This window comes from Tursiops truncatus, chromosome 15 (genome assembly GCF_011762595.2).
Source record: "Tursiops truncatus isolate mTurTru1 chromosome 15, mTurTru1.mat.Y, whole genome shotgun sequence".
In the NCBI taxonomy this organism is placed as follows: domain Eukaryota; kingdom Metazoa; phylum Chordata; class Mammalia; order Artiodactyla; family Delphinidae; genus Tursiops; species Tursiops truncatus.
In genome coordinates, this window is record NC_047048.1 from 16,895,801 (window position 1) to 16,921,354 (window position 25,554).

The 25,554-nt window shown below is 49.6% G+C and overlaps 2 protein-coding genes across 2 annotated transcripts in view; one reads left to right on the forward strand and one right to left on the reverse strand.

Annotated features, from left to right (window-relative positions):
* The window catches only part of GSG1L (GSG1 like), a 218,095-nt gene that overhangs the window by 79,799 nt on the left and 112,742 nt on the right, over positions 1-25,554 (forward strand). Inside the window, exon 2 of the mRNA XM_033840695.2 lies at positions 291-338. Within this exon, the coding sequence (XP_033696586.2) occupies positions 291-338 (48 nt within the window). The remainder of the gene's footprint in view (positions 1-290; positions 339-25,554) is intronic.
* Positions 9,694-9,909, reverse strand: LOC101322629 (cytochrome c oxidase subunit 8A, mitochondrial). Its single transcript, XM_004314177.2, has one exon. It carries the CDS (start codon positions 9,907-9,909, stop codon positions 9,694-9,696), a length of 216 nt encoding a protein of 71 aa, XP_004314225.1.

The following is a 25,554-nucleotide window of genomic DNA, read 5'->3' on the forward strand; positions in this document are numbered from 1 at the left end:
GGAAAGGGCAGGAGGGCTTTGAGGAGGTGGGAGTGACAGGGCTGGATGGATTGGACCGGGAGGTGACGGAAGGAGGCATCATGGGGACTTGCAGCTTCGCCATCCACATTCCTCAGGACGTTGGCTTTCTGGGAATTAGGGTTTAGAGAAAGATGCTGCTCGGGTTAGAGATGTTTGGGCCCCGCTACCCCCAGATCCGTACAGGGCTCATGGGAGGGGGAGAGGCGGAAGCCTGAAGCTCTCACTTCCTTTCATATTCTGAAAACCTGTCTTTCTTTTTTTTTTCAAAGGTGAGAAATGCCGCAGCTTCATTGACCTGGCCCCAGCGTCAGAGAAAGGTAAGTGTGGCCCCAGCTCCGGTGTGCCAACCTTGCCCTCTCCAGGGACACTTCCCGAAGCCCTGATCCTGTCCTTCAGCATCCCTGGGTGATGGTGCCCCAGGGGCCAGAGTCCTGTTGCAAAGCTCTGAGTTCCTTGAGCGGTTAGTGCAGGGGGAGAGGCAGGTGGAGGGACATCATCTTGCCCTCCCCCGCCCCCCAAGTGAGATGGTGCTGAGAGCCATTACACTTCCCTTACTTCCAGTGCGTGCTGGGACTTTGGGGGAGGTAGGATGGGCGTGCGGAAGTTGGGATGAGGCAAGACCAGTGTTGGCATTGCTTCCAAGTGTAGGATTTGACCTTGGGGGAGGGAAGCCAGACGTTCTGTCTCTGTTGTCTCACAGGTGTGGGGAGGTCCAGCCTGATCGGGCACTGCCATTCAGAAAGGACCCATTGGTGTACAGGGCTTGACAGCGGAGATTCTGAGCCCAGTGATGCCCAGATATGATTAGGAGGGGGCTGCAGCTCGTGTAGGGGGCAGAGCCGTCAGGATTAGGTTTAGCTGCAAGTAATGGCGGCCCCAAGTAACTGGCTTCAGTGGAGAAATGTATTGATTCCTTTTAAAAGTTTCAAATCTAGGGTGGCTCTGCTTCATGCGGTCTTCAGGATCCAGGGGCCTCTCCATCATCCCTGTGGCCTTTGTCTTCATGGACTAACAGGATGGCTAGAGCTACAGCCGTCACATCTGCACTCCAGGCAACAGGGTAGAGGAAAGGCAAAGAAGAAAGGGCAAAGGTTGCATGTCAACAGTAAGGTTCCCAGAAGTTGCCCCATGACACGGGCTTATATCCCCTTGGGCAGAACTTGATCACAGCTGCAAGGGAGGCTGGGAAATGAGGTCTTTATCCTGGCAACCATGTGCTCAGCTGAAAGGCAGGGGTTTTATCATTAGGAAAGAACTGGAGAATGGATACTGGAGGATGCGCTGCCGCAGGAGCGTAGGGCATGGCCGCCTCCCTACTTCCCTACCCTGCCACCAAGGAGAACCCTCGCCAAGAGAGAACAGGTGTGCAGGTCTCTTCAGACAGCCTGGAGATCAGGAGAGGGCTCTGGTCCTGGGAGTCGGGGTGGGGAAACTGAGACAAGAGTTCAGTTCTAAACTGTCCCGACATGGGGGGCCTTGGTGGGCCGAGGCTCAGGGGAAATTCTTACATCCAGTCTGTGCGGTCACCCACGGCCCCTGCTGGTGGGGCTGAGTTTGCAGTTTCCCTGCAGTGTCAGGAGGTTCAAGGGCCTGAAGTGCCCCGTCTCTGACCCCTCCAGGGTGTTGGGAGAGGTGGGACAGGCAAGGGGGCTGCGTGTCTTTGAGGCTGGTGACGCTCCTGTCTCACAGACGCTGTCCCCTTGAAGAGTTCCAGCCAAGTGGCAGCTGGTGAGACTGAGGGGCATGTGACAGGGAGCCCATAGTGCTCTCGGGTCCAGGAAGAGGCTGGGCTCCCCCTCTGAGCAAGCTTTTTGCAGTGGGGACTACCTCCTCTGTTTCCTCTGCTTCCCAGTGGCGATGCCCTGTTTCGTGGCTACTTGTGGCCATCCCTGAAGTTTCGAGCTGAGCAACTCGGGCCACAGCTTCCAAACTGAGTTCTTCAGAAAATACTACAGCTGCTAATAAATAGCTGATATTTACTGAGCAGGTACAATGTGTCAGGCACTGGGCCAAGCACTTTAAATGTATCAACTGAGAAACCTCCCCACAACCTTGCTAAGAAGAGGCTGACATTCTCACCCCACTTGACAGATGAGAAAACTGAGCCTTAGAGACATTAAGCCACTCACGTCTCACGTCTCATAAGGAGCAGAGCCCATGCTCCGTACCCCTCCGTTGTACTGCATCTGAGAAGCCAATACCTGTAGGCAACCTCTCCGATGCTCATCCCATAATCCCCAAGGCCTTGGAGTTCCTGGGTCACCTCTGCTCCAAATCTGGCTTCCAGGAAGCTGGGCCTGTGTGTGCATATGTAAATGTGTGTGCATGTCTGGTTGAGGGCGAGGATATGCATGCATGGGCAGGTGCTCCTCTGAGAGTGTGCACATGGGTCTCGTGTGTGTGCCTGCGTGCACACTCGTGGGTGAGTGTGGGCACGGAGGCATGTACACATGTGTGCACGTATGAGCGTATGGATGTGCGTACATGCGTGTGTGTGTCCACATACAGTGTGGACTGTATGGTGGCTTATTCCTGCCTCGTGTGTGAGGACCGAGGCCCCAGAGGGGTTGTATCTTTGTGTTTTACTGGCCTCGTGATTTTGCTTTCAGGGCTTGGTGGCCACGCCGAAGACCTTCTGGCTGTACATAGAAAAACGTTTATAAGAAGCCTGAGTGGGCTGGCTTTGCAGACCAGTTTTCATGGGCTCACTGCCTCTCAAGCACTTAGGCTCGCCTTTGGGGCTGGCGGGGTTTGGTCAGGCAGCTCTGTGGCCTGTTTCTGAACCTCCCGGCCCAGTCCTCCCAGGGGCACCTGCAGGAGCCTAGTGTCCCCGGACCCCTCCACGTGCTCGCCGAGTCCTCTCCACGCTGTCTGTTCCACAGATGAGGACCCCAGGCTGCAGAGAGAGGGGGACTGGTTCAGGGTCACACAGGGAGTCCGGGCCGATATTGGAGCCCAGACGTGTTCTCTCCCAAAGAGCACTCTTCTCCCACGTTCTGGCTGCACCCACTCCCGCTGTGACTTCCTTCCGGCTCTGCAAAATCCGATCATAATAATTAGTGTTAGGCGACACTAACACAGACTGGCTTTCATGCTGTGCTTACCACGTGCCAGGTGCTGTTCTGAGAACTTTATACCTGGTGGCTCATTTAATCCCCATTTTACAGATGAGGAGACTGAGGCCTAGAGAGTTAATTGACTTGCCCAAAGTCACATAGTTAGGATGCTGGGATTTAAAACTGAGCTGTCTGGCTCTTAAATGCCTGGTTCTTCTGCTGAAAAGCTAGGCCTTCCGAGCCTCTGTGTGTGTGTGTGTGAGTGTGTGAGTGTGTGTGTGTGTGTGTGACTCACTGTATCCCCAGGGCCCAAAGCAATGCCTGGCACTGTTGAATTAATGAAAAATGAACATTGATTTTTAACTGTATACACTCTTGTTATAAAAATTATAACAATTTTAAATGTGTAAATGAGAAATGAAAGTCTCTTATAAGCCCACCCTTAGATATTCACTGGTAATGGTTTGGTTTATTAGTCCCTGAAGAAAGTTAGAAGGATGAAAGATAGATAGATAGGTAGATAGATAAATACACACACATACGTATATACACATATATACTTATACACCTGTATAAAATCATAGATTGCTTTTTATATCAATACATAGAACTCACTTATCTTTTGGAACAGCTGTATAATAGCCCATCACATAGAAACAATTTATTTAACCAAGCCCTATCACTGGACATTCAGATTATATCCCCAGTACACTTTGAGAATCTTGTATCACAGCTGAATAATAGTAACCTGTACACATATCTTTCTCCCTCACGAGAATGGGGCCCTCCGAGCAGTGGTTTCTTATTTACCTCTGGGCCTCCAGGGCCCAGCCCAGCACTGGAGCCCTACTGGCAGAGCAGAGTAATAAATTCTCTGACAAAGATCTGCCCAGCAGGACATGAGAGGCAGAGGAGGAGGAATGAATTAAGGACGCTTGAGCAGTTTGTGAAGATGAAATGTGCAAATGCAGATAAACAGCAACGTCTGTGTATTGTGAACTTGTTACTGAAAATGCAGAGGAAAAGCTTCTTATGCTTCCTAATCTTCCTCTTCAAGGTTTCCCTTGTCTCTCCAAATCGCAACCTCTTATCCCCTGGGGCCAGATTCTCCTACCAAATAATTGTGACCAACTGGATACTTTTCAAACCTAGTGTATTGGTCAGCAATAGTCACTATAATGCTGTGTAACAAGCCATCCCCAAACTCAGTGGCACTCGGCATGTATTTTTTTGCTTGCATGTCTGTGGGTTGACTTAGGTTTAGCTGATGTAGGCTGTCTTGGTTCCAGGCTGCAGACTGGGCTCAAGTCCGCTCCACATGTATTCTTTTTTGGGGGTCAAAGAGAGGGGACAGAAATGCAAGGTGGCTAACTGCACAAGTACATTAAAAAAAAAAAGTTCCTTTTTTTTTTTGACTGCACTGTGCAGCATGCAGGGTCTTAGTACCCCGACCAGGGATTGCACCCATGCCCCCTGCCATGGAAGCGTGGAGTCTTAACCACTGGACTGCCACGGGAGTCCCATGCACAAGCACATTTAAAACCTTTGCTTACATCCTATCTGCTAACACCCTGTTGGCTAAAGCAAGTCATGGGGTTGCATCCAGCATCAATGGGGCAAGAAATACACGACCCAGGCATGACCCACATGGAGGGTGGAGTGGGAATGAATATTTGCTGAGTGATAGTCTAATCTGCCACGCCTGGGCCTGACCACAGGCCTTAAGGATGATTGACAGCTGGCTGTGCTGGAACTGGCCCAGCTGGATTTCTGGGTGTATGTGCTTAATTTGCTTCTCAGGGTCTCCTCTGGTCATTGTCATCCCAAAGTGACTTATTTATTTTTCCGAAAGTAACCAGAATATTTGAGGGAGGTAATTCATTCCTTCCCCAAATAATCCATTGAGCAACCTCTGCATGCCAGTCACCTGCACACACGCCTTCCAATTCAACACGTATTTCCTGAGCACCTACTTTAGTCCAAGTTCTGGGCTAGGTATGGGGGGCAATGCAAGGACGAATGAGGTGAAGATCCCTGCCCTACAGGAGTGGGAGAGAGCTACGGAAATAGTTATCAGGCACCGTGGGAGGGCTCCAGCCGAGGAACAAGGAGGCCACCCTCCAGTGCAAAAGGCTAGGGACATGATGGCTGCCACCTCCGATCCTGCCGTGGGGCAGGGGTAGGGGCGTCCATGAGGATTTAGGGGTTTTCTGCCCTTTGTTATGTTAACTGGACCCCCCAGTAAAGATCTGTCCCAAGTCATTTGTCAAGGTGTGGTATGGGGAAAATTCCCAGTTCCTAAATCCCAGGTTGGAGCTTCCCCTCACAGGTGGATGGGTTCTCACTGTGAATGAAGGAAGGAAGAAGGAAGGAAGAAGGAAGGAATTGAGCTCGTCCTGATTCGTATTTGCCACCAAGGCTCTACTGGTAAATCGCTGTGATTCCTCAATGCCCATCAACACACACCGTGGAGTACCGTGCAGTCTCCAGCTTCTCTCAGCGGTACGGATGTTGGGCAAACGGAGCCAGATTCAAAAGAACACACAGTATGTGATTCCATTTGTATAAAACTGGAAATCAGGCAAAACGGATCTGTGCCGTCAGAAGTCAGGACAGGGGTTACCCTTGAAGAGCGAGTGTGACTGAAAGGGAGCCAGTGGAGGGCTCTGGCGATGTTAGGTTTCTTAAGCCGGGTGCTAGTTACACGATGTGTTCAGTTTATGAAAGTTCATCAAGCTGTACATTTGTGATCAATGCCCTTTCCTGTATATGTGATACTTCCATAAAAAGTAAAACAAAAATTTCCCGCACTGAATTCTAAATTATCTTTCTAAACTGGAAATCCAGCTCCATCAGCCTCCTGCTTAAAGGCCTTTCCTGGCTCCTAAACGTACACCATGTAACACGACACTCGTGGCCCTTCGTGATCTACTGTGTGTCCGCCTTTTCCACTCCACCTCCTGTAATCCCTCATGTGGACCTTGTGCTCCAGCCCCGCCTCCTTACTTGCACACATTTCCCCCCAAACTCTCCATCATATGTCATGCCTCTGTGCCTTTGCATATTCTCTTCCCTCTGCCTGACCTACCTTTACCACCTCTTGTTTGCCATGAAAACTTCTATTTATCCTTCAAAGCCCAGTTAAGACATGACCTCTTCTGAAAAGGCACCTCGGACCCCAGAAGTACCCACTGGTGCTATTAGCACCCATCACACTGCCTTGAGATGGTCTCCTCCACCAGACTGGACACTCCCTGAGGACAGGCACTGGATCTTGTCTTTCCAGTGGCTCCCGTGCCCCAGATGGGGTTGGCACACAACAAGAATTTAATAAAGTTTTGTTGAATGAAGGAAAGAAGGAAGGAAGGAACAGGGGCCACGTTATAGATACTGGGAGTCCCATTTGGGTTTGGAAATCTGGATCCCGACTCTGGAAGCCATGGTCTCCTCTGTCCCGCCTGCGCTGAGCTGTGTTTTAAGCCATCCCGGCGCCCTGCTCCTCTTTCCCAGGGAGCTGGGATTTTGGGCAATTTTTGTGAAACAGTTTCCTAAGCTTGTAGGTTTCATTTGTTTAATATTTCAGGGATATGCAACAATGTGGTGGCTCTGTGGCCGCAATCCCTAGTCTTGCGTGAGTTATTTCTCAACTGAGTTCCTATGAGAGTCTCCTGTTGCTTCCCTCAACCTCTCTGTTCTCCGTCTGAAATCGATTTACAATTCTGCGGCTCACTTAATTTATTTAGTGCATTTTATTGATTTATGTCACAGAACTGAAAGGTGCATAGATCAGAACATGCCGAACAGGGAAGGGAGAGGGGAACCAGCTTCCACAGTTGCCCGGACTCTGACATCGAGCTGCAAGCAGGTCAGCCTGCTGGCGGCAGCCTGAACACACCGAGTCACTGGTGCGTCCTCGTGCCTGTGCATTAATCCTGGGTGATCTTTTCTCCCTGGCTGCTTGGGGGACTCACTGTCACCTTCACCTGCCAACCCAAAGGTCCTGCCTCTGTGAAGTCCTCTCTGGCCCCCAGGCTGAGTTAGTTATGCCCGCTCTGGGCTCCCAAGTCACCGAGTACACGCCTGTGGTCCAGGGCCTGACAAAAAGGGAACTGTGATTCTTTCATCCCAACAAGACAGACAGTTCAGGACACAAAGAGGCAAGAGACTGGCCCGAGTGGTCCACACGTCCATTTTTCCCTCTCACCTGCCATTCCCAGACAACATTGAGCTAGTTTTTGCAGCCCTCTGACCGTGGGTGGGGCATCGTTTGTCTGAATGGCCCTGGTCCTTCTGTGGAGGCAGCAGAGCTCTGGCATCCTCCTGCAGAAGGAGATCATTTCCTGGCCATTCTCAATAAACTCACAACACAGGCCACCTCACCTGGAGCCATTCCATTCTTGGAAGCAGGGCAGGCTGCAGCCTTGTTTTCGGGGAAGGGCTGCAGGGACCTTTGTCCACCTTCCCTCCACCTTCCCAGGGCAGGCTAGTGGGCAGCATCCCTCGGTGCCAGGCTGTGTGCCAGGAGCTGGGTCAGTGAGGAGAACGCCTCACAGCTTCCGACCTTGAGGAGCCTTCTAGTGGGGGAGACACACAAGGAGGTGGAGAGTCACATCTGTGAATCAGGGACCCATGGGGGTGCCCAGAGGCCTGTGGAAGGAAAGATGGCAGTATAGGAAGGCTGTGTGGAGGGTTCCACGTGGGGAGGGTCCTGAAGGATGAGTGGCATTCCTTCTACTGCATAAGGGTCACGGCGGTGGATGGGGGCTCATTCCTGGTAGAATGAATGACGTGTGCAAAGACGTGAGACCCAGTATCCTTGTGCCAGGCACGTGACAGATGTGCAGTAGACACTTGCTGAATGACTGAAGTGTGGAAGGAAGGTGTAGCCCCGAGAGGTTAAGTGCCTTGCTCAAAGTCACACAGCAAATTTAGGTTAGAGTCACCTGCCAGGATCCTGAGGGCTTTTAATCAGCATCCCGCCCACCCTGCCAACACCACCCATCCTTTCTCATCTCACCCTTCCTTCCCACCCATTCCTCCAGCCTCATTTTCTCTAGCATCACACATGGTCCTCCCACCTCCCTCATTCTGAAGTGCTGGTTCTACCACTTTCGTTCTGAAATTCTGGATTCCTCTAATTACGTGCTCTTATTAAAAGTGATTAAACCCCCGTGCCGGTAGAGGACTGCTCCCGGAGATCACAACATCCAATAATTGCTTTAGTTGCTCTAATTCCAATTATTCAAGATTATCTTTCCAGGTAATTAGGTGTCTGGGTAGTCTCGCCTGTTCGCTCTCTCAGAGAGTGTCATATTAACCCCAAACGGTGACCAGCTTTCATGTTTCATAATTGGAAACAGTTTCTCCATGGTGAGAAGACTCCGTTAAGTGTAAACAGTGGTAATTAACATTTCGAAATGACTCTTCGGTCTTATCATACTTTGGTTTGAGAAATTACCTCGGATGCTTAAATCCAGCTCTTTGCCCCTCTGAGCAGAGGTTTCAGCAGCATTGGGGAAATAGGGCTTGCTGAACTGCACGGGGGTGGAGGCATTTGAAAGATGGCTCCTTTGCACATTCTAGGAAAGTCTTTGCATGGGCTCGTTTCCTTCTGGATCTCTGCCTGCATGGGAGGCCTTGGGATGGAATTTGCCGTAAGACCCTTCCATTTGGCCCAGGCTTTGCATTCACACAGGACCTCCACTTTAGACAAATGGTGAGTCCTTCAAATGAAGTTGTACCATCAAGGCCACCAGGTACAGTTGTGTAGGTTACCCACTGTGCAACTCTGGGGGCCATGATTCATCCACGTGAGTGGCATTGGGTTGGGCAGTGCACATCCTGTACGACTGTAGGCAGGGGCTGGGGATACACAGACTGGGTTAAAAGAAGACAACATTCAACATACAGGTCTATACCTGCACCTCATTGCTGAACCGCACTGCCTGTGAGGAGCAGGGAATTTATAACCCGATTTTGTCATGTTTCTTTTTTAATTGATATAATTTCATTTATATAATATACAAAGAGTGAGAGGCACAGAGTTTACATGTACAGTTTAATGAGTTTCAAGAAATGCATACGTCCATGTAGCCCACATCCTTGCCAAGATGTAGAACCAGGGCCAGCTTCGTGGGCACGTGACCTTATAGTCGCATAGGATTCCGTGCACGGAAGGACCCTCCGTTTGGTTTAGTGCTATACTGTAACTGTCTTGAAATTCTTTTTTTTTTTTGAGTTTCTGAAGCAGGGTTTATTTATTTTTTTATTTTTTGGCCAGGCCACATAGCTTGCAGGATCTTAGTTCCCTGACCAGGGATCAAACCCACACCCTCAGCAGTGAAAGAGTGGAGTCCTAACTACTGGACCACCAGGGAATTCCCCCTGAAGCAGGGTTTAAATAGACTTTACTGTTACAAGGGAGGCCCTACCGAGCAGCGCCTTCTAAATGGATACATGTGGTCCCAGGATGGCAACATGGAGAAATGAAGGGGTCATGATTGCAGAAGAGGTCACTGTAACTGAAGGACAGGGTCCCGGGGAGGCCGGCCAGGAATGCAGCAGACATGATCAGGACAGGCCGGGTGGCCAGGTCGCAGGCTGAGGGAGAGGACAGCTACTGTCTCTCCCGCTTCTTATAGTTCTGTGGGTGTGACAGGACCCAGCCCGACGGCAGGAGGAAACACAGGAAGCAGGAGGTGAGCCCAATGGCGATATCCATGGTTCCGAGCTGCTCCCGCGGCGGCTTGGAATGGATCTGGGCCCACGGCACGGGGAGCCGCCGGGCCGGGCCTGTCAGGGCCCTCAGCAGCAGTGGAGTCAGCACAGACATGACCGCACAGAGCAGACCGCAGGTAGCAGGCAGCCGGAACCCAAGGTCGTGAAGTCAAAATCTGTCTTGAAATTCTTAATAATTTTTTCAACAAGAAGCCCTGAATTTTCTTTTTTTTTTAAATTAAATTAATTAATTAATTTGGCTGCGTTGGGTCTTCGTTGCAGTGCGCTGGCTCTCTCTAGTTGCGGCGAGCGGGGGCTACTCTTTGTTGCGGTGCGTGGGCTTCTCATTGCGATGGCTTCTCCTAGAGCATGGGCTCTAGGCACGTGGGCTTCAGTAGTTGTGGCACGTGGGCTCAGTAGTTGTAGCTTGGGGGCTCTAGAGCGCAGGCTCAGTAGTTGTGGTGCACGGGCTTAGTTGCTCCGCGGCATGTGGGATTTTCCCGGAGCAGGGCTCGAACCCGTGTCCCCTGCATGGGCGGGCAGATTCTTAACCACTGTGCCACCAGGGAAGTCCCCTGAATTTTCATTTTGCACTGCCTTCCCGATTTGGGCTGTATACTGCACCCCCATATTATTATTCACTTACTATTTCTCTTTACGTTGATTCACTTACAAAGTCGAATTATTTTCTCCCCATCCTGAGCAATGAGATCTGTCAATTCACGGTTTTAGTGTGCCATGTTATTTTTTTCCGAGGTGCTTTAAAATAAATAATAATAGTACCAAAAACTTATTTCTGTTTTGCCAATGTGTCAGACGCAGCTGATTCCCCCAACAACTCAGTGAGTTTGTGCTGTCGTTAAACTATGTGATGGGTGGGGAAACTGAGGCCCAGAGAAGTTAAGTTAACTTGCCCAAGGCCATATGGGTTGCGGTGGTGGTGCTGGGTTGGAGCCTGGGCAGGTGGGCTGCAGAGTCCTTGTGCTTTACCATTCCACTTGCTGCCCTGATGCGAGCTATTAAAATAGAAGAAGAATCCCCGCGACTAGGGAAGGACTAAAATCTAATGAAAGGAAGGGACGAGGTAAGTGTTGTCTGGGTGGGTCTGGGAGGGAGAAAGGGCAGTCATACCACATGGGATGACACTTGTCATCCTCCAAAGCCCTTATGACTCATGCATCTAATGCTGCTTCCTTCTTGTTATGCTTCTAGTTCCAAGATAGGAGTCTAACCATCACACATGGGCTGTCAGGTGGGAAGGCCTCAGAGAGCTGGTCTCACATGTTCCATTTTGCAGATAAGAAAACTGAGGCCCTGAGATAAAACTCTTCGTGGCTGCCATGGCCTGAGTACAGGTAGACCTCAGAGATATTGCGGGGTCAGTTCCAGGCCGCCGCAATGAAGCAAATATCGCAATAAAGCAAGTCACACCAATTGTTTGGTTTCCCAGTGCATAGAAGAGTTATGTTTACACAATACTGTAGTCTATTAAGTGTGCAACAGCGTTATGTCTAAAATACAATGTGCATACCTTAATTAAAAATACTTTATTGCTAAAAAATGCTAACCGTCGTCTGACAATGCAAGATTGCCACAAATCTTCAATTTGTAAAAGCAGTATCTTCAAAATGCAGTAACAAGGTGTGCCTGTATAAGGAGTGTACAGGTGGCGTACCAGTCCCTGAGAAGTGGAGTCCCCACTGTGGGGCAGCCTCCCCCAGCCCAGCCCTGGCAATTCTAGGAACACTTACTGAGCACCTGCTACATACCAGTCCCTTTCAGGCATCGTATCCCATTTAATCTTCTCAACAGCCCACGAAGTGGGTTTACTGTTATCCCTCTTTTCAGATCAGGAAGCTGAGGCTCAGGCTAAGACACTTGCTCCCGGTCCAGGGAGGGGCAGAGCTTGGGTTTAATCGCAGAGCTGAGTGCAGTGTTAATGCGGAGCACGGGCTCTGGATTCAAATTGTGACTCTGCCTCATCAGCTGTGGGACCTCAGGCATGCTCCTCATCCTCTTTACGGCTCACTTTCTTCATCTGAAAGATGGGGGAAATAGCATCCACTCTGTGGAATTCTTCCGAGAGTCAAATGGAATAATCCACGCGAGGGGTTAGCACGGGGTCTGTCTCAATCAGCACTAGCTTGAATGAATATTCCAGCATATTTCCGCCATCTCCTCCATTCGGCCCGACCAGCTGGAAAGCTAACTTGGCAAGAACTCAAATTTGAGTTTACTTCTACTCAACTAACCTTCATTGACTCATGCACAGAATTCCATTCCCTGCTAAATACTTTCACATCTCTTGGTTCATTTAATTCTGTTGACAGCTCTTTGAGGAGGTGCTGTTATCTCTGGTTTACACCCAAGGAAACAGACTCAGAGAAGTTGAGCTACTTGCCTGAGGTCACACAGCAAAGCAATGTATCCCATCAGTCACGTGCTATTTCTGCCACACCTCACAGGTCTTTCCACCCTGCCTGGGGCCTCCTGGCCCCTCTTCCACTCCTTGGGCCCAGGAAGTTCTTTGGTTGGCTTTGCTGTGTGTTCTGACCCAGCCAGGTGGCCCCATTGGCTCACAGCTGTCAGGGCCTGCGTGGAGCAGAGGGAGGTGGCAGCTAAGGGGACCCATGGCTGCTGCTGCTCCTGGCACCCTCTGCTCCTCACGCACCACATCTGCTGGCTCCCGCAGACTCGTCATTTGCAACCATCTGCCGGGCTCCTTGGAGGCGCTAAGTCTGTGATGTGACACAGAATCTCCCAAACCCACTGCCTTTAGCCTGTGTGAGGAGCAGAGAGACCTTATCTATATCTTGAACCCACTAGGAACGATGGACTTAAGTTAGAGGCCCTTTCAGGCCCTGGAGGGCTGAAGCCCCTGCCCTGGTTTGCTACCCAGGAATTTGCTCCTGCAGACCTGGTGCCGTTTCTGGAGCCAGCCTGACTCCCATGGGCTCTGCTTCGCTTAGGCTTTCCCCTGAAATTTCATTTTGAGTTTAAAAAGTCCTGTGTCTCTTGGCAGGGATGCCCTGGTCCCCTGCTTGTCCACAGAATCTCTGGCCTCATGGGCTTCTGGTATTCAGCGTGTGTTTTGCCAAAGGCAGAGAAAGGCCCGGGGTGTGTGTGTGTGTGTGTGTGTGTGTGTGTGTGTGTGTGCGCGCGCGCACTTGTTCCGGAGACACGAGGAAGGAAAGTGGTTTCTCCGAAGCTGGTGTCTGTCTGTTGGTCTCATCACACACTCCTCTTCCCTGGCCCATCTCTGGTGGTGAGGGCAGAAGCTGTTGGTTTTATTCATTAGTTAAAATTTTTTTTGACTGGGGGGTACCAGCTGTTTTGAGATATAATTCACTTACCATTTGTTTGTCCCCTTAAAGTTCAGTGGTTTTTAGTGTATTCACAGAGTTGTGCAATCATCACCACTATGAATTATAGAATATTTTCATCACCCTGGAAAGAAACACTGTTTCCTTTAGCCATCATCCCTCAATCCACCAGACTCCACAGACTCACACAACCAACGATCTCCTTTCTGTCACTGTAGATTTGTCAATTCTGGACATATACGAACAGAATCATATAATATGAGGATTTTTGTGCCTGACTTCTTTTACTTAGCATAATGTGTTTTTTTTTTTTGCGGTACATGGGCCTCTCACTGTTGTGGCCTCTCCCGTTGCGGAGCACAGGCTCTGGACGCACAGGCTCAGCAGCCATGGCTCGTGGGCCCAGCCGCTCCGCGGTATGTGGGATCTTCCCAGACCGGAGCACGAACCCGTGTCCCCTGCATCGGCAGGCGGACTCTCAACCACTGCGCCACCAGGGAAGCCCTTAGCATAATGTTTTAAAGGTTCATTCATACTGTAACATGTATCAGTACTTCATTTCTTTTTATTGCCAAATAATATTTCATTGTGTAGAGATTTATTTATCAACCCTTTTTAAAATTGGGAAATACAGCACGATTCCAAAAAGTACATAAAATATATAGCTTAACAAATAGTTGAAAGCAAAAACTTTATTACCACTGAGGTCAAAGAAGAAGATCATTGCCAGCATGCCATGTGCCCCTTCCTGAGCACTACCAGCTCCTGTCCCCAGAGGAGAGTAGTCACTGCCTTGCTTAGCTGTACCTCAGAGTTGGCAAAGCATGGCCCGCTACTTGTTTTTTTTGTTTGTTTGTTTTTGCGGTACGCGGGCCTCTCACTGCTGTGACCTCTCCCGTTGCGGAGCACAGGCTCCGGACACGCAGGCTCAGCGGCCATGGCTCACGGGCCCATCTGCTCCGCGGCATGTGGGATCTTCCCAGACCGGGGCACGAACCCGTGTCCCCTGCATCGGCAGGTGGACTCTCAACCACTGCGCCACCAGGGAAGCCCCCGCTACTTGTTTTTGTAAATAAAGTTTTACTGGAACACAGCTACGCTCATTCCCTATGTATATCCCTGGCTGCTTCCATGTTATAATGGCAGAGTTGAGCGGTTATGGCAGAGATGGTATGGCCTGAAAAACATAAGATATTTCCTCCCTGGCTCTTTACAGAAAAGGTTAGCTGACCCTGCTTCATAGGTTACCATCAAGTATGCAAACTTAAACACAATAGATTTGCTTGTTTTTGAACTTCCTACATAAATGTGATCAAATGATGAACCTTTTTTTGTGTCTGGCTTCTTTTGCTTAACATTATGTTGATCATTATTGTAGTCCATTCGGGCTGCTAAAAACAACAGAAATTTATTTCTCACAATTTTGGAGGCTGGAAGTCCAAGACCAAGGCATCGCCAGATTCAGTGTCTGGTGGGAACCTGTTCCTTGGTTCACAGATGCCCGTCTTCTTGCTGTGTTCTCACAGGGCAGAAGGGGTGAGGGAGCTCTTTGGGGTCTCTTTTTATAAGTTATTAATCCCTTTCATGAGGGGTCCACCTTCATGATCTAATCACCCCCAAATGCTCCACCTCCAAGTACCATCACATTGGGAGTTAGAATTTCAACATATGAATCTGTGTGTGTGTAGGGGACACAGACATTCAGTCTGTAGCAATCACGTAGCTGTAGTTTGTTCATTTTTATTGCTGTGTAATATTCCATTGTGTGACTCTAAGACCTTCTGCTTGTTCGTTTTACTCTCAGTGGGCATTTGGGACATTTTCAGTTTTTATTATGAATAATGCTGTTAGTTCAAGTGTGGGCCCCAGACCAGCAGCATCAGCGTCACCTGGGAGCCTGTTAGAACTGTAAATTCTCAAGCCCCACCCCAGACCTCCTGAACAAGAAACTTCGGGTGGGGGCTGGCAGTCTGTGTTTAACAAGCCCCTAGGGTGATTCTAATGCATCCTCCAGTTTGAGAATCCCTGCTGTAGTGTTTACCTAGACATAGAATTACTGGGCCAACTCTGTATATCTTTAATTTTACTAGTCGTCTTGTTTTCCAAAGCGGGTGTACCAATTTATACTCCCACACACGTGGTATGAGAATTCCCATTGTTCTGTTCTCGACAATGATTAGCTTTATCAGATTTTTAAAATTTGCCCAATGGATGGATGAGAAGTGGTATCTTATTGTGGTTTTCAATTTGCATTTCCTTGGTTATCAGAGGGGTTGAGCATCTCCTCATGTTTATTTGGGTTTTCTCTTGCGTGAAGTACCTGTTCACATCTTTTGTCTATTAGATTGTTTGTCTTTTACTTATTGCTTTATAAGGTTTTTTTTTACATATTATAACCCTTTGTTGCTTATAGGTATTACATACCCCTTTTGTCACTCTGTGGGCTTGCCTTATCACAGATGTCTTTTGATGAATATAAATTCTTAATTTTGAAAATTGTGGGAAAACACCCATAGCATAAAATTGACCATTTTAACTGTACAGTTCAGTGGCAGTAAGTCCATTCACGTTGTTATGCATCCATCTCCATACCGTTTTTATCCTCCCAAACTGAAACTCGGTATCCATTAAACACTAATTCCCATTCCCCCCTCCCAGTCATCATTCTCCTTCTTGTCGCTATGAATAAGACTGCTCAAGGTACCTCATATAAGTGGGATATGCAATATTTGTCCTTCTGTGCCTGTCTTATTTCACTTAGCATAATGTCTTTGAGGTCCATCTATGTACCTCACTGTGGATGTGTCAGAAACAAAATGTTTTGGTGTGGTCTGTTATATATACTATATATATATATATATATATTTTTTTTTTTTTTTTTTTTTTTTTTGCGGTACACGGGCCTCTCACTGTTGTGGCCTCTCCCGCTGCGGAGCACAGGCTCCGCACGCGCAGGCTCAGCGGCCATGGCTCATGGGCCCAGCCGCTCCGCGGCATGTGGGATCTTCCCGGACCGGGGCACGAACCCACGTCCCCTGCCTCGGCAGGCGGACTCTCAACCACTGCGCCACCAGGGAAGCCTATATACTATATTTTGTTTATCCATCGGTTGATGGACGTTTGGATTGTTTGTACCTTTTGGCTATTGTGAATAATACTGTTGTGAACATTGGTGTACTAACGTCCATTCAGATCCCTGCTTTCACTTCTTCCACCCAGAAATGGAATTGCTGGATCATATGGTAATTCTATGTTTAATTTTTTGAGGAACCACCATACTGTTTTCCATAACAGCGTACCATTTTACATTCACAGTGCACGAGGGTTCCAATTTCTCTCCGTCCTCACCAATGCTTGTTATTTTCTGTTTTGATAACAGCCGTCCTAATGGATGTGAGGTGGTATCTAACTGTGGTTTTGATTTGACTGGTGATGTTGAGCATCTTCTTGTGCTTTTGGGCCATTTGTGTATCTCCTTTGGAGAATGTCTATCCAGGTCCTTTGCCCATCTATGAATTGGGTTGTTTGGTTTTTGTTGTTGAGCTGTAGGAGTTCTGTATATATTCTGAATATCATTCTTTATCAGATATATGCTATGCAAGTATTTTCTCCCATTTTGTGGGTTGCCTTTTCATTCTGTTGATAGTGTCCTCTGATGCACAAAAGCTTTCAAGTTTGATGAAGTCCAGTTTATTTGCTTTTTCTTTTGTTGTCTGTGTTTTTGTTGTTGTAACCAAGAGATTATTGCCAAATGCAATGTCATGAAGTTTCCCCCTGTTTCCTTCTAAGAGCATGAACACACACGCACAACTTATTCATCCATCCATCCATCCATCCATCCATCCAATAATTTTGATTCTCCAGCTGCATGCATATCCTTCTGGCCTCATGAAAAATACTCCAAGGCTGTCCCGGGCCCATTTGTCTGGAAAACCTTTGCAAACATTCATTTGTTCCTGCGCTGCACTGGGTGCAGGAGAACTCTTCAGTCTTGCTACTCTCCTTGTCTTCCTTGGGAGATTGGGTGATTTCTGCTTTAAGATTTCCTAGTCTGTTATTCTCTCCCTGGCAGGATGGTGTGTGCATGTGTGTGTGTGCATGCACGTGTGCGCATTGGCAGAGGGTGCAGGGGCCCCCTTCAGGGACCCACTCCAGCATCTGTGCTTTCTTGCTTCCCTTGAATTAGCAACACTAGCTGCTGTAACAAAGAAACCTCCAAATCTTAGTCGCCTTCCATGATAAGAGTTGGTTTTCCCATCACGGGAGGTCCTGTGCAGGTGACCCCATGGCCGACCCCCTTCCTTATGCTCATCCAGAGCTCCAGGCTCCTTCCCCTGCAGGCTTTGGAGTCTTCTCCATCCAGCCAGAAGTTGGGGAAAGAGGATGGTGTGGGAGGTCCCTATGGGCCGGGCTGGGCTGGGAAGTGGCTCCTTTCATTTCCGCCCACATTCCTTTGGCTGGAACTCAGTCTCATGGCTGTACTCAACTACAAAGGCTATAGGGAAATGTAGCTTATTTGTGTGCCCACGAGGAAAAGGACATGGGCTTTGGTGACACGTGGAAGTCTCTGCCATACCCTCTGTCTTCCCTTTCTCTGTCCCCCAGGCCGGGGGAGCTTTATTGAGTGTGGGATGTCGGGGGGAGAAGGGGCAGGAGAGGGGAGGTAGCCCAGGTCTTCTTCTCTTTTTCTAAATACAATATTTACAGTAAAAGTTGTGGCTTTTAAACTTAAAAGTCCAAGCTTTTGCAGCTCAGGAGCCTTGCTCTTGTGTCCTGAGACCTGGCCCTGCTTTCCCCTGGACCCCCTCCCCTGCAGCAGTGGATACAGGTGGGGAAGGACAAGGGGTTCAGGAAAACTGTGGGAAACCTTACCTAATGTCTCAAAAAATTATCCTGCTACTGTTAACTCAAGAATCCAGTTGTGTGTCTGCCACCCTTTAGTTTGCAGATACTAGTTTCTTGCACGTTTTAAAAATCAAAACGTCCATTACCTGCTTTCAGGTTCTTGATTCCTCACTGGTTCCGCAGGATTCCCCCCTGCACAGCAACAAAGGGCCACCAATCCCAGGTGCGGGTCCCTGCACCCTGGACTGTGTTTATTTGCTTTGGAGGCTGATTCAGAAAGCACAGAACTTCACTTCCCTTTGGACTTCGGCTCTACCTTGCCAGTGCTCACTCTGCCCTTTTCACTTTAACTGATCCTCTTTCGTGCCACAGAAGTCGGAAATAAAGCAGAGTTGTGGCGTTCCGATCGCTTCCTGTCATGCTTTGACATCAGACTGTTGGCCCTGAGCAGACTGTTTGTTCCTGCCCAGTTGTTCTTGTTCTGAACAGAACTGCAGAGCTCATTTTTGCTCTCACCAGCAGATTTCACCAGCTCAGTCCCTGGTCGTGGGCGCCTGCCCATCCCGACAGGATCTTGACACCCTGCCTACAGGGCCTTCGAGATTTCCTTCCCCATTAGGGTGTCTCCTCCCATCCCTGCTGGACTCCAGCCCGTGTCGAGGCATGTTTGCCTCGATGGAAGCCTTTGGGGAGCATGAAGTTTGGACTCTTGGAAGGTCAGTGGTCATCCTGCATGGCCCTGTGCTCTCTCAGGAGACCATCTCCCTTGTTGACAGGGGATCTGAAATGGGCAGTCTACCTCTAGATCATTCTCCTAGTGAGACAGACCCAGGCAATCGCTCAGTGCTCCCAAAATGCTTGGCACCATTGTTGGACCGGCGACTGGTGGGAGGTTCTAGAAAAGAAGGAAGATTGGCTGCAGGAGCCAGAAGCCTGCTCAGACCAGCTTAACTACAAAGGCTGTTTTGACAGGACAACCCCACAAAGTCCAGATGAGAAGTATTTAAAGACCAAAGCTTAGGACATGAGAAAGGGACTGACCAGGAGTCTTACCTCTCTTCCTCTGCACATCTGTTTCTTTTCTTGTGGCCTCTCCTGCGTGATGACCGTAGCCCTATAGTAGTCTACTGACCTTCCATCTGTTAACTAAATCTCTAGGTCCCATTTTCAAATACTTGAGGACAGAGAATCTGATTGGTCCAGCTTGGAGCTGGGAACAACTCAGACTGGATGAGCTGAAGCAGGGGGCGGGATCACCCAGCACGCCCCAGGGCTGTGGTCAGTTTCATTAAGAAGGTGGTGTGGTTAGGGAGGAGATGGTTGGCAGGGCTACTGTGGCGGGGGGGATGGGGAATGAACCATTGTTTGGTTTAGGAGAAAGAGGAGGACTTTCTCCTCTTTCTGAGGCTGAGCACACTGCTCACACGCACACAGCTGCAAAGTGACAGCATCGGGATTCAACCCGGGGCCGCCTGGACTCCAGAACCGGCTCTGTGGTGGCTTCCGAGCCATTTGCTCTGGGTTTTCTCTACTTTTTGTTCTCTTCCAAATCTAGTTTCCTTGGAAATAAAATTCAGAGCTCACTTAAGTCCTCCTTCCCTCTCTGCACCTCAAGGGCATTCCATCCTGAGGTTTATTTAGAGTTAAATAAGCTGAAGGGGGAGGGGCCCTTACAAATGGACCGGTAACCTGATGGGCACGGAAGGCTGCCCAGCCGTCCTGGCTTCCCCTCTGCTGTCTCATTATTTTCCGTGGAGTTCTCATCAACATCCCTTTACGACTGAAGTTGATAAATAAACTGGCTGAGACGGTCAGAACGATTTAATTTAGTTCAACTCTGGCCCTTCCCCCTCCTGCACTCATGCCAACGGAAGGACCTCTGAGCCGGGGTTCAAAATAGGGCCTTCACCTCCAGCAGAACTGGGGCCAAGCAGGGCCAGCACCCAGGGGACCTTGGACTTGCTTCTGAACCTCTCTGAGACCTGCAAGGTAAAGGTGACAAAGACCCTCCCTCCAGGCACTTGAGTTTTGCATTCTGACAAAATCGTGTGAACCTTCTGGAAGGGAGAGTTCTGGGGTTCCGAGAGTCAAAAAGCCTTCAGATTTTTGATCTTAGTCATTGATTCAACGGGTATTTCTTGGGCACCAACTGTGGACGCCACCCTCCCAGGGTTATTTTTGGTCCCTGCCCTCCTGGGCTTGACTTTGTTGAGGCAGAAACTCAGGGGAAGAGAGTGAGCCCTTGTTACTACTCTGATCGAGGCAGTGACCATCAGTGGTCCGTGCGAGTACGCGACTGATTGATTGATTTCTCTTTATCCCCCGTACCCTCCTCCCATTCCCCTCTCTTCCGTACTGGCAACCCTCAGTTCTGTTTAAAGTATTTATATTTGTATATATTCTTGCACATGTGTCACTTTTTGCATCCTTTAAATTTATATAAATAGTACGTGTATTGCTATTTCTGCAGTAAGGCAGTATGATGACAAATCACCCCAAAACTCAATGGCTTACAAAAACAAGCTTTATTTTTCTTGCTCGTGGGTCTGAGAGTTGGGCGGTGACTGCTGTGGGTTGTGGGCTGACTGGGCTTGGTTCCAGGCTGTGCCTTGGGTTCAGGTCTGCCCTGGGCGTGTCCTGTCACGCTGGGGCCGGCATCTACCTGGAGAATATTCTCATGGCGATGGCAGAAATGCAAAAGGGATGAGAGAAACCTGTGATGCCAGACATAGAGAACAGACTTGTGGTTTCCATGGGGGAGGGTGGGTAGGGGAGGGAAGGAATGGGAGTTTGGGATTAGCAGAGGCAAACTATCTTATATAGGATGGATAAACAACAAGGTCCTACTGTATAGTATAGGGAACTATATTCAATAACCTGTGATAAACCATAATGGAAAAGAATATGAACAAGAATATACACATATATGTATAGCTGAGTCACTTTGCTGTACAGAAGAAATTAACACAACATTGTAAATCAACTATACTTCAATAAATAAATAAATGAAAGTCCCATTCATGCATGAAAAACATCAAGAACAAAAAGAAAATCCTAAAAAAAGAAAAGAAATCTGTGATGCCTTCTTAAGTCTTGGCCAGGGGATAGTGCATGGCCACTTCTGTCCATATCCCAGTGGACAAAGCAAGTCACACAGCCAGCCCCAAAGTTAGTAGGGTGGGGAAGTATGTCCTGCCCCAAGAAGGAGGGGTGAGACTGTTTGCTGAACAGTAATGCAGTTGATTGCAGTATCTGTTTTAGGTCTCACTTTGTTTCTTAAATTTCCATTAAGCACTACGTGTTTAAGCTCCATCTATGTGGCTGTGTGCACACCTAATCCAACACCTGCCTGATACGCCATGCTGAGCATCTCCTCTGTGTGCTATTTGTTCTCCTAGAGATGGATGCCAAGGTTGTTTCTCACTCTCTGTCACCACAAACGATGCTGCAAAGAACATCCTTGCGTCTGCCCTGTGAGGATGTCCTTGAGGTGTACACCCAGGAGCAGAATTACGGGGTCGTAGGGTAGGATATACTCTTACTTTGCAACATTAACACCAGCGCCGCTGGAGGGTCCCACACGCTCCATATTCTGACCATCGGACTCACATCCGGGTATCAGCCAGCTTTCTAACGTTTACCTGTCTAAATCAGTAGAAAGCCTAATCACCTTGCCTTAATTTGCATTTCTCTGATTAGTAATGCGTCTGAGTGTCTCTTCACGTGCCCCTCAGGTTTGAGTTTCCGCTTCTGGAAACAGCCTCTTCACATCCTTCACACTGTGTGCTTCCTACCAGGAGAGAGAGGTCGGGGGAGGGGCGGGGGCCGGGAAGGGGGCTGGGCGGGGGGCAGAGGTGTGCAGGCCACCCATTTGGACGTGTTGGGCTGAGGTCAGAGCAGGGCATCCATGTGGCTGAGGCCTCAGTGGGCACAGGCAGGAGATTTCACCTGGAAAGAAGTCCAGGCTCATCTGCTTTGTCCCGGTGGCATTAATTATTTAACCTTTATTAGCAGCTCTGAGATAGGAAACCTGTTGTCCCTTGATTGGCCCCATGAAGAACCTGAAAGAAGAGGCAAATGTCACATTATTTGCTGTATTATGAGTGGCCTGAGAGGTGCCCCCAAACCCTTCTTTCTCAGGTTGCTATGGAAGTCAAGAAAAGAGCATTTCTGAACCACGTCAGTCGAGGACCTACTATGCGCCGGGGGCTGAAAGATAATGATATCACCTCAGGGGTGATACCAGGACCTTGTGAAGACTGAACTCGTTCATTTAGTCAACAAACATTGATTGAGCACCTACTATGTGCACGGCGTATGCTAGGCCCTGGGATACAGCAGTGAATAAAAGCAAAACAATTCTACCTTCCTGCAGCTCACCTTCCAGTGGGGAGTCAGATAAGAAGTGAATGTGGATCGTGTAGATTATTAAGGTGGTTGGTGTTAAGTGCTTGGTGTTAAGTGCTAAGCAGGTGTGGTTGGTGTTAAGTGCTAAGCAGGGAAGTGGGGCAGGGTGAATGCACTTGTAAATAGGGCCGGAGGAAGGCTCCTTTGAATAAAGACCCAAAGGGGATGAGGGGATTGACCACGTGGGGTCAGCAAGGCGTTACAAAAAAGCACTGAGTGGCTCCTGACACCTAGTAGGCCCTCTGTACAACGACTATAGTTTATACATGAGGAAGCGGAGATTCAGGGGCGTCCTGTGACTTGCCCACAGGAGCTCCTCTTGCCCACAGGAGCAGGCTGAGACTAAGGTTAAGGGCCTTGGGTACAAAATATAAGGAGGGGCTTCCCTGGTGGCGCAGTGGTTGAGAGTCCGCCTGCCGAGGCAGGGGACGCGGGTTCGTGCCCCGGTCCGGGAGGATCCCACATGCCGCGGAGCGGCTGGGCCCGTGAGCCATGGCCACTGAGCTTGCGCATCCGGAGCCTGTTGCTCTGCGACGGGAGAGGCCACGGCAGTGGGAGGCCCGCGTACCGCCAAAAAAAAATAAAAAAATAAAATAAAGAAGGGGAGGGCTTCCCTGGTGGTGCAGTGTTTGAGAGTCCGCCTGCCGATGCAGGGGACGCAGGTTTGTGCGCCGGTCTGGGAGGATCCCGCATGCCGCGGAGCGGCTGGGCCCGTGAGCCATGGCCGCTGAGCCTGCGCGTCCCGAGCCTGTGCTCCGCAACGGGAGAGGCTGCAACAGTGAGAGGCCCGCATACCGCAAAAAAAGATCCCAACCCCCCCCCCCAAAAAAACCCAAAAAACCCAAAAACAAATATAAGGAGACCTTCACTCTCAGAGGCATGCAAGTCCCAGCCATGGTCAAGAGGCGCAGCTGGGCTCAAACCTGCTCTCTGACACGCAGCATGGGGCACTCAGTAAGTGCTGCACGTGTGGGGATGGCCAGCTATGCAGGGCTTGGCTACTGCTTCATCACAGAGAGGCTTTTCTGGGGTGTGATCTGGGCTGTAGGAGACCCATAAGAGCAGGAAAGATGAGAGTGTGATAGTAGAGAACAGAGAGCTGGGACCCTGCCCACCCATTCCTCATTCTCTCACTCTGAGCTGGGTGCCCCGGGCATGTGGAATGGAATCTGGCCCACAGCCTCACCTCACCAAGCTCACCATGGAGCAGGCAGATTAATCCCAGCTCCAGCCATCGAGACTTTTAAAAATCATACACGACAGAAACACAACTCAGGCAGGCTGAAAGGAAAAAGGAAATTTCATGGGCCCAAGTAACTGAGGCAACCTTCAGGCCTGGCTGGATCCAGGACTCACACTACATCTCTGGAATCTATCTTCTTTTCAGCTGTTGGCTTTACAGTTCCTCTGTTATGGCTTCATTATCTGGCTGACTCTTTCCAGGAGGTGGCCTGGTGACTGCTGGAGCGTCCATACATAGCAACCCCAGAGGAGAGACAGCTTTTCTTTCCCAGCAGTGCCCACAAAAGCCCCAGGCTGGTTCTCAGTGCGATGACTTGAGCTACTTGCCCTTCCTGAATCAATCACTGTCATCAGGGAGATGGAAAACTCTGATTGGCCAGGTTTGGGTCATGTGACCTTCCCGGGGCCAGCAGTGAGACTGTCCCAAACCAAGGGATGAGAGTGGAGGGAGGGTAAGGAAAACCAGGCCGCTGTTACCAGAAGAAGGGAGGATGGACTGGGTGACTCCACTATGATTTTACCCTCTGTCACCTTCAAGGAGCCATTGAACCTCTCGTGCAGTGGTTCTCAAGTCTGGGAGCAGGTTAAAACCACCTGGGTAGATTTTAAGCAATACAGGTACCTGGGCCCTACCTGGATAGACACAGGTCTGAGGTAGGACCCCAGCCCCATTATTTTTTAAACGCTCCTCTGGCAGCCAGAGCTGAGAATCACTTTCCTGGGTTCCCACTCCTTAATTCACTCCACGTATTATCATTCTGTGATTAGGAAAGATTTTTTCAGTCTCCCGGCTCAGAAGGAAGAAAGTTCAAAGGGACAGAAATCCGTAAGCAGACTCTAAACCCCTTAGCCAGTCTCTGGCTTATATTAAACTGAGCTCCAGGCCAGTGTCCGGGTCTCCAGGGATGGAGCTCATCAGGGTGGGCTTCATCAGAGTGTGGCTTCTGATGGGCATCAAAGCCACTGAGGTTAAAGTCATACTGCCCGGGCCGTGGGCCACTCCGAGGACCCTCTGAGCCAGGCCTTTGTTGCACCCTCCAGCACCAGCCAAGTGGCAGCAGGAAGATCCGGGTCAGCTGGACAGAATCCAATTTGATGCCTGTCCCTGGTGCCCAGTAGGCCTGACACATGGAGCCCTGGTCTTTGTTTTCTCTCCACTCACAAGGGTTTTATTTTCCTTAGAGCTGGGCTCGGGGGTGAAGAGGCTGGGAAAGACCGAGTCAAACACTTAATCAGAGTCTCGGGGCGGCAGCTTCACAGATGTTATTTTTTACCATGATGTGAGGAGATGGGCAGGGTTGGGTAGGGAGAACGTTCTGGAGTCAGATGGATCGGGGCTGGAATCCACCCTCTGGGACTCGCTTCTCTTTGTGATCTTGATCCTGGCTTAAGCCTCAGTTTCCCCATCTGTCAAGTGGGGCTAATAGGAATTCCCACCTGATAGGGTTTTTGTGAGAATGAAACCAGGCAGTGCACGTGAAGTCCGCGGGCCTGGCACACACTGGCTGCAATGGTGATCTTCACCCACAGAATAAGTATTATTGTGTGCCTACTTTCTCAGGTGAGGGGTGATTGGGGAAACCCTCTGCCCCCATGGAGCTTATAGTCTAGTGGAGGAAACAAACATGAATAAGATTATGATATATGCATTGAAGAAATTATGATAAGGCACTGATTCTCCACTGTGGCTGTACCTGGGGAGATTTTCCCTATACTGGGAAGTCAGAGAGGGTATCCTGGAGGAGGTGACAGGTGGGCTGAAGGATGGGTGTGAGCCAACTAAGGCAGGAGCTTGGTGGGGGTGAAGGTGAGGTAGAATGCTCGAGACAGGGAGGAGCATGGGCAAAGGCCCTGTGGCATGAAGGAAGTTGGCGTTGGGGAGGGGGTCTGAGAAAAGGCCAGTGTGGCTGGAGCACAGATAGGATGAGTGTGGAGACATGAGA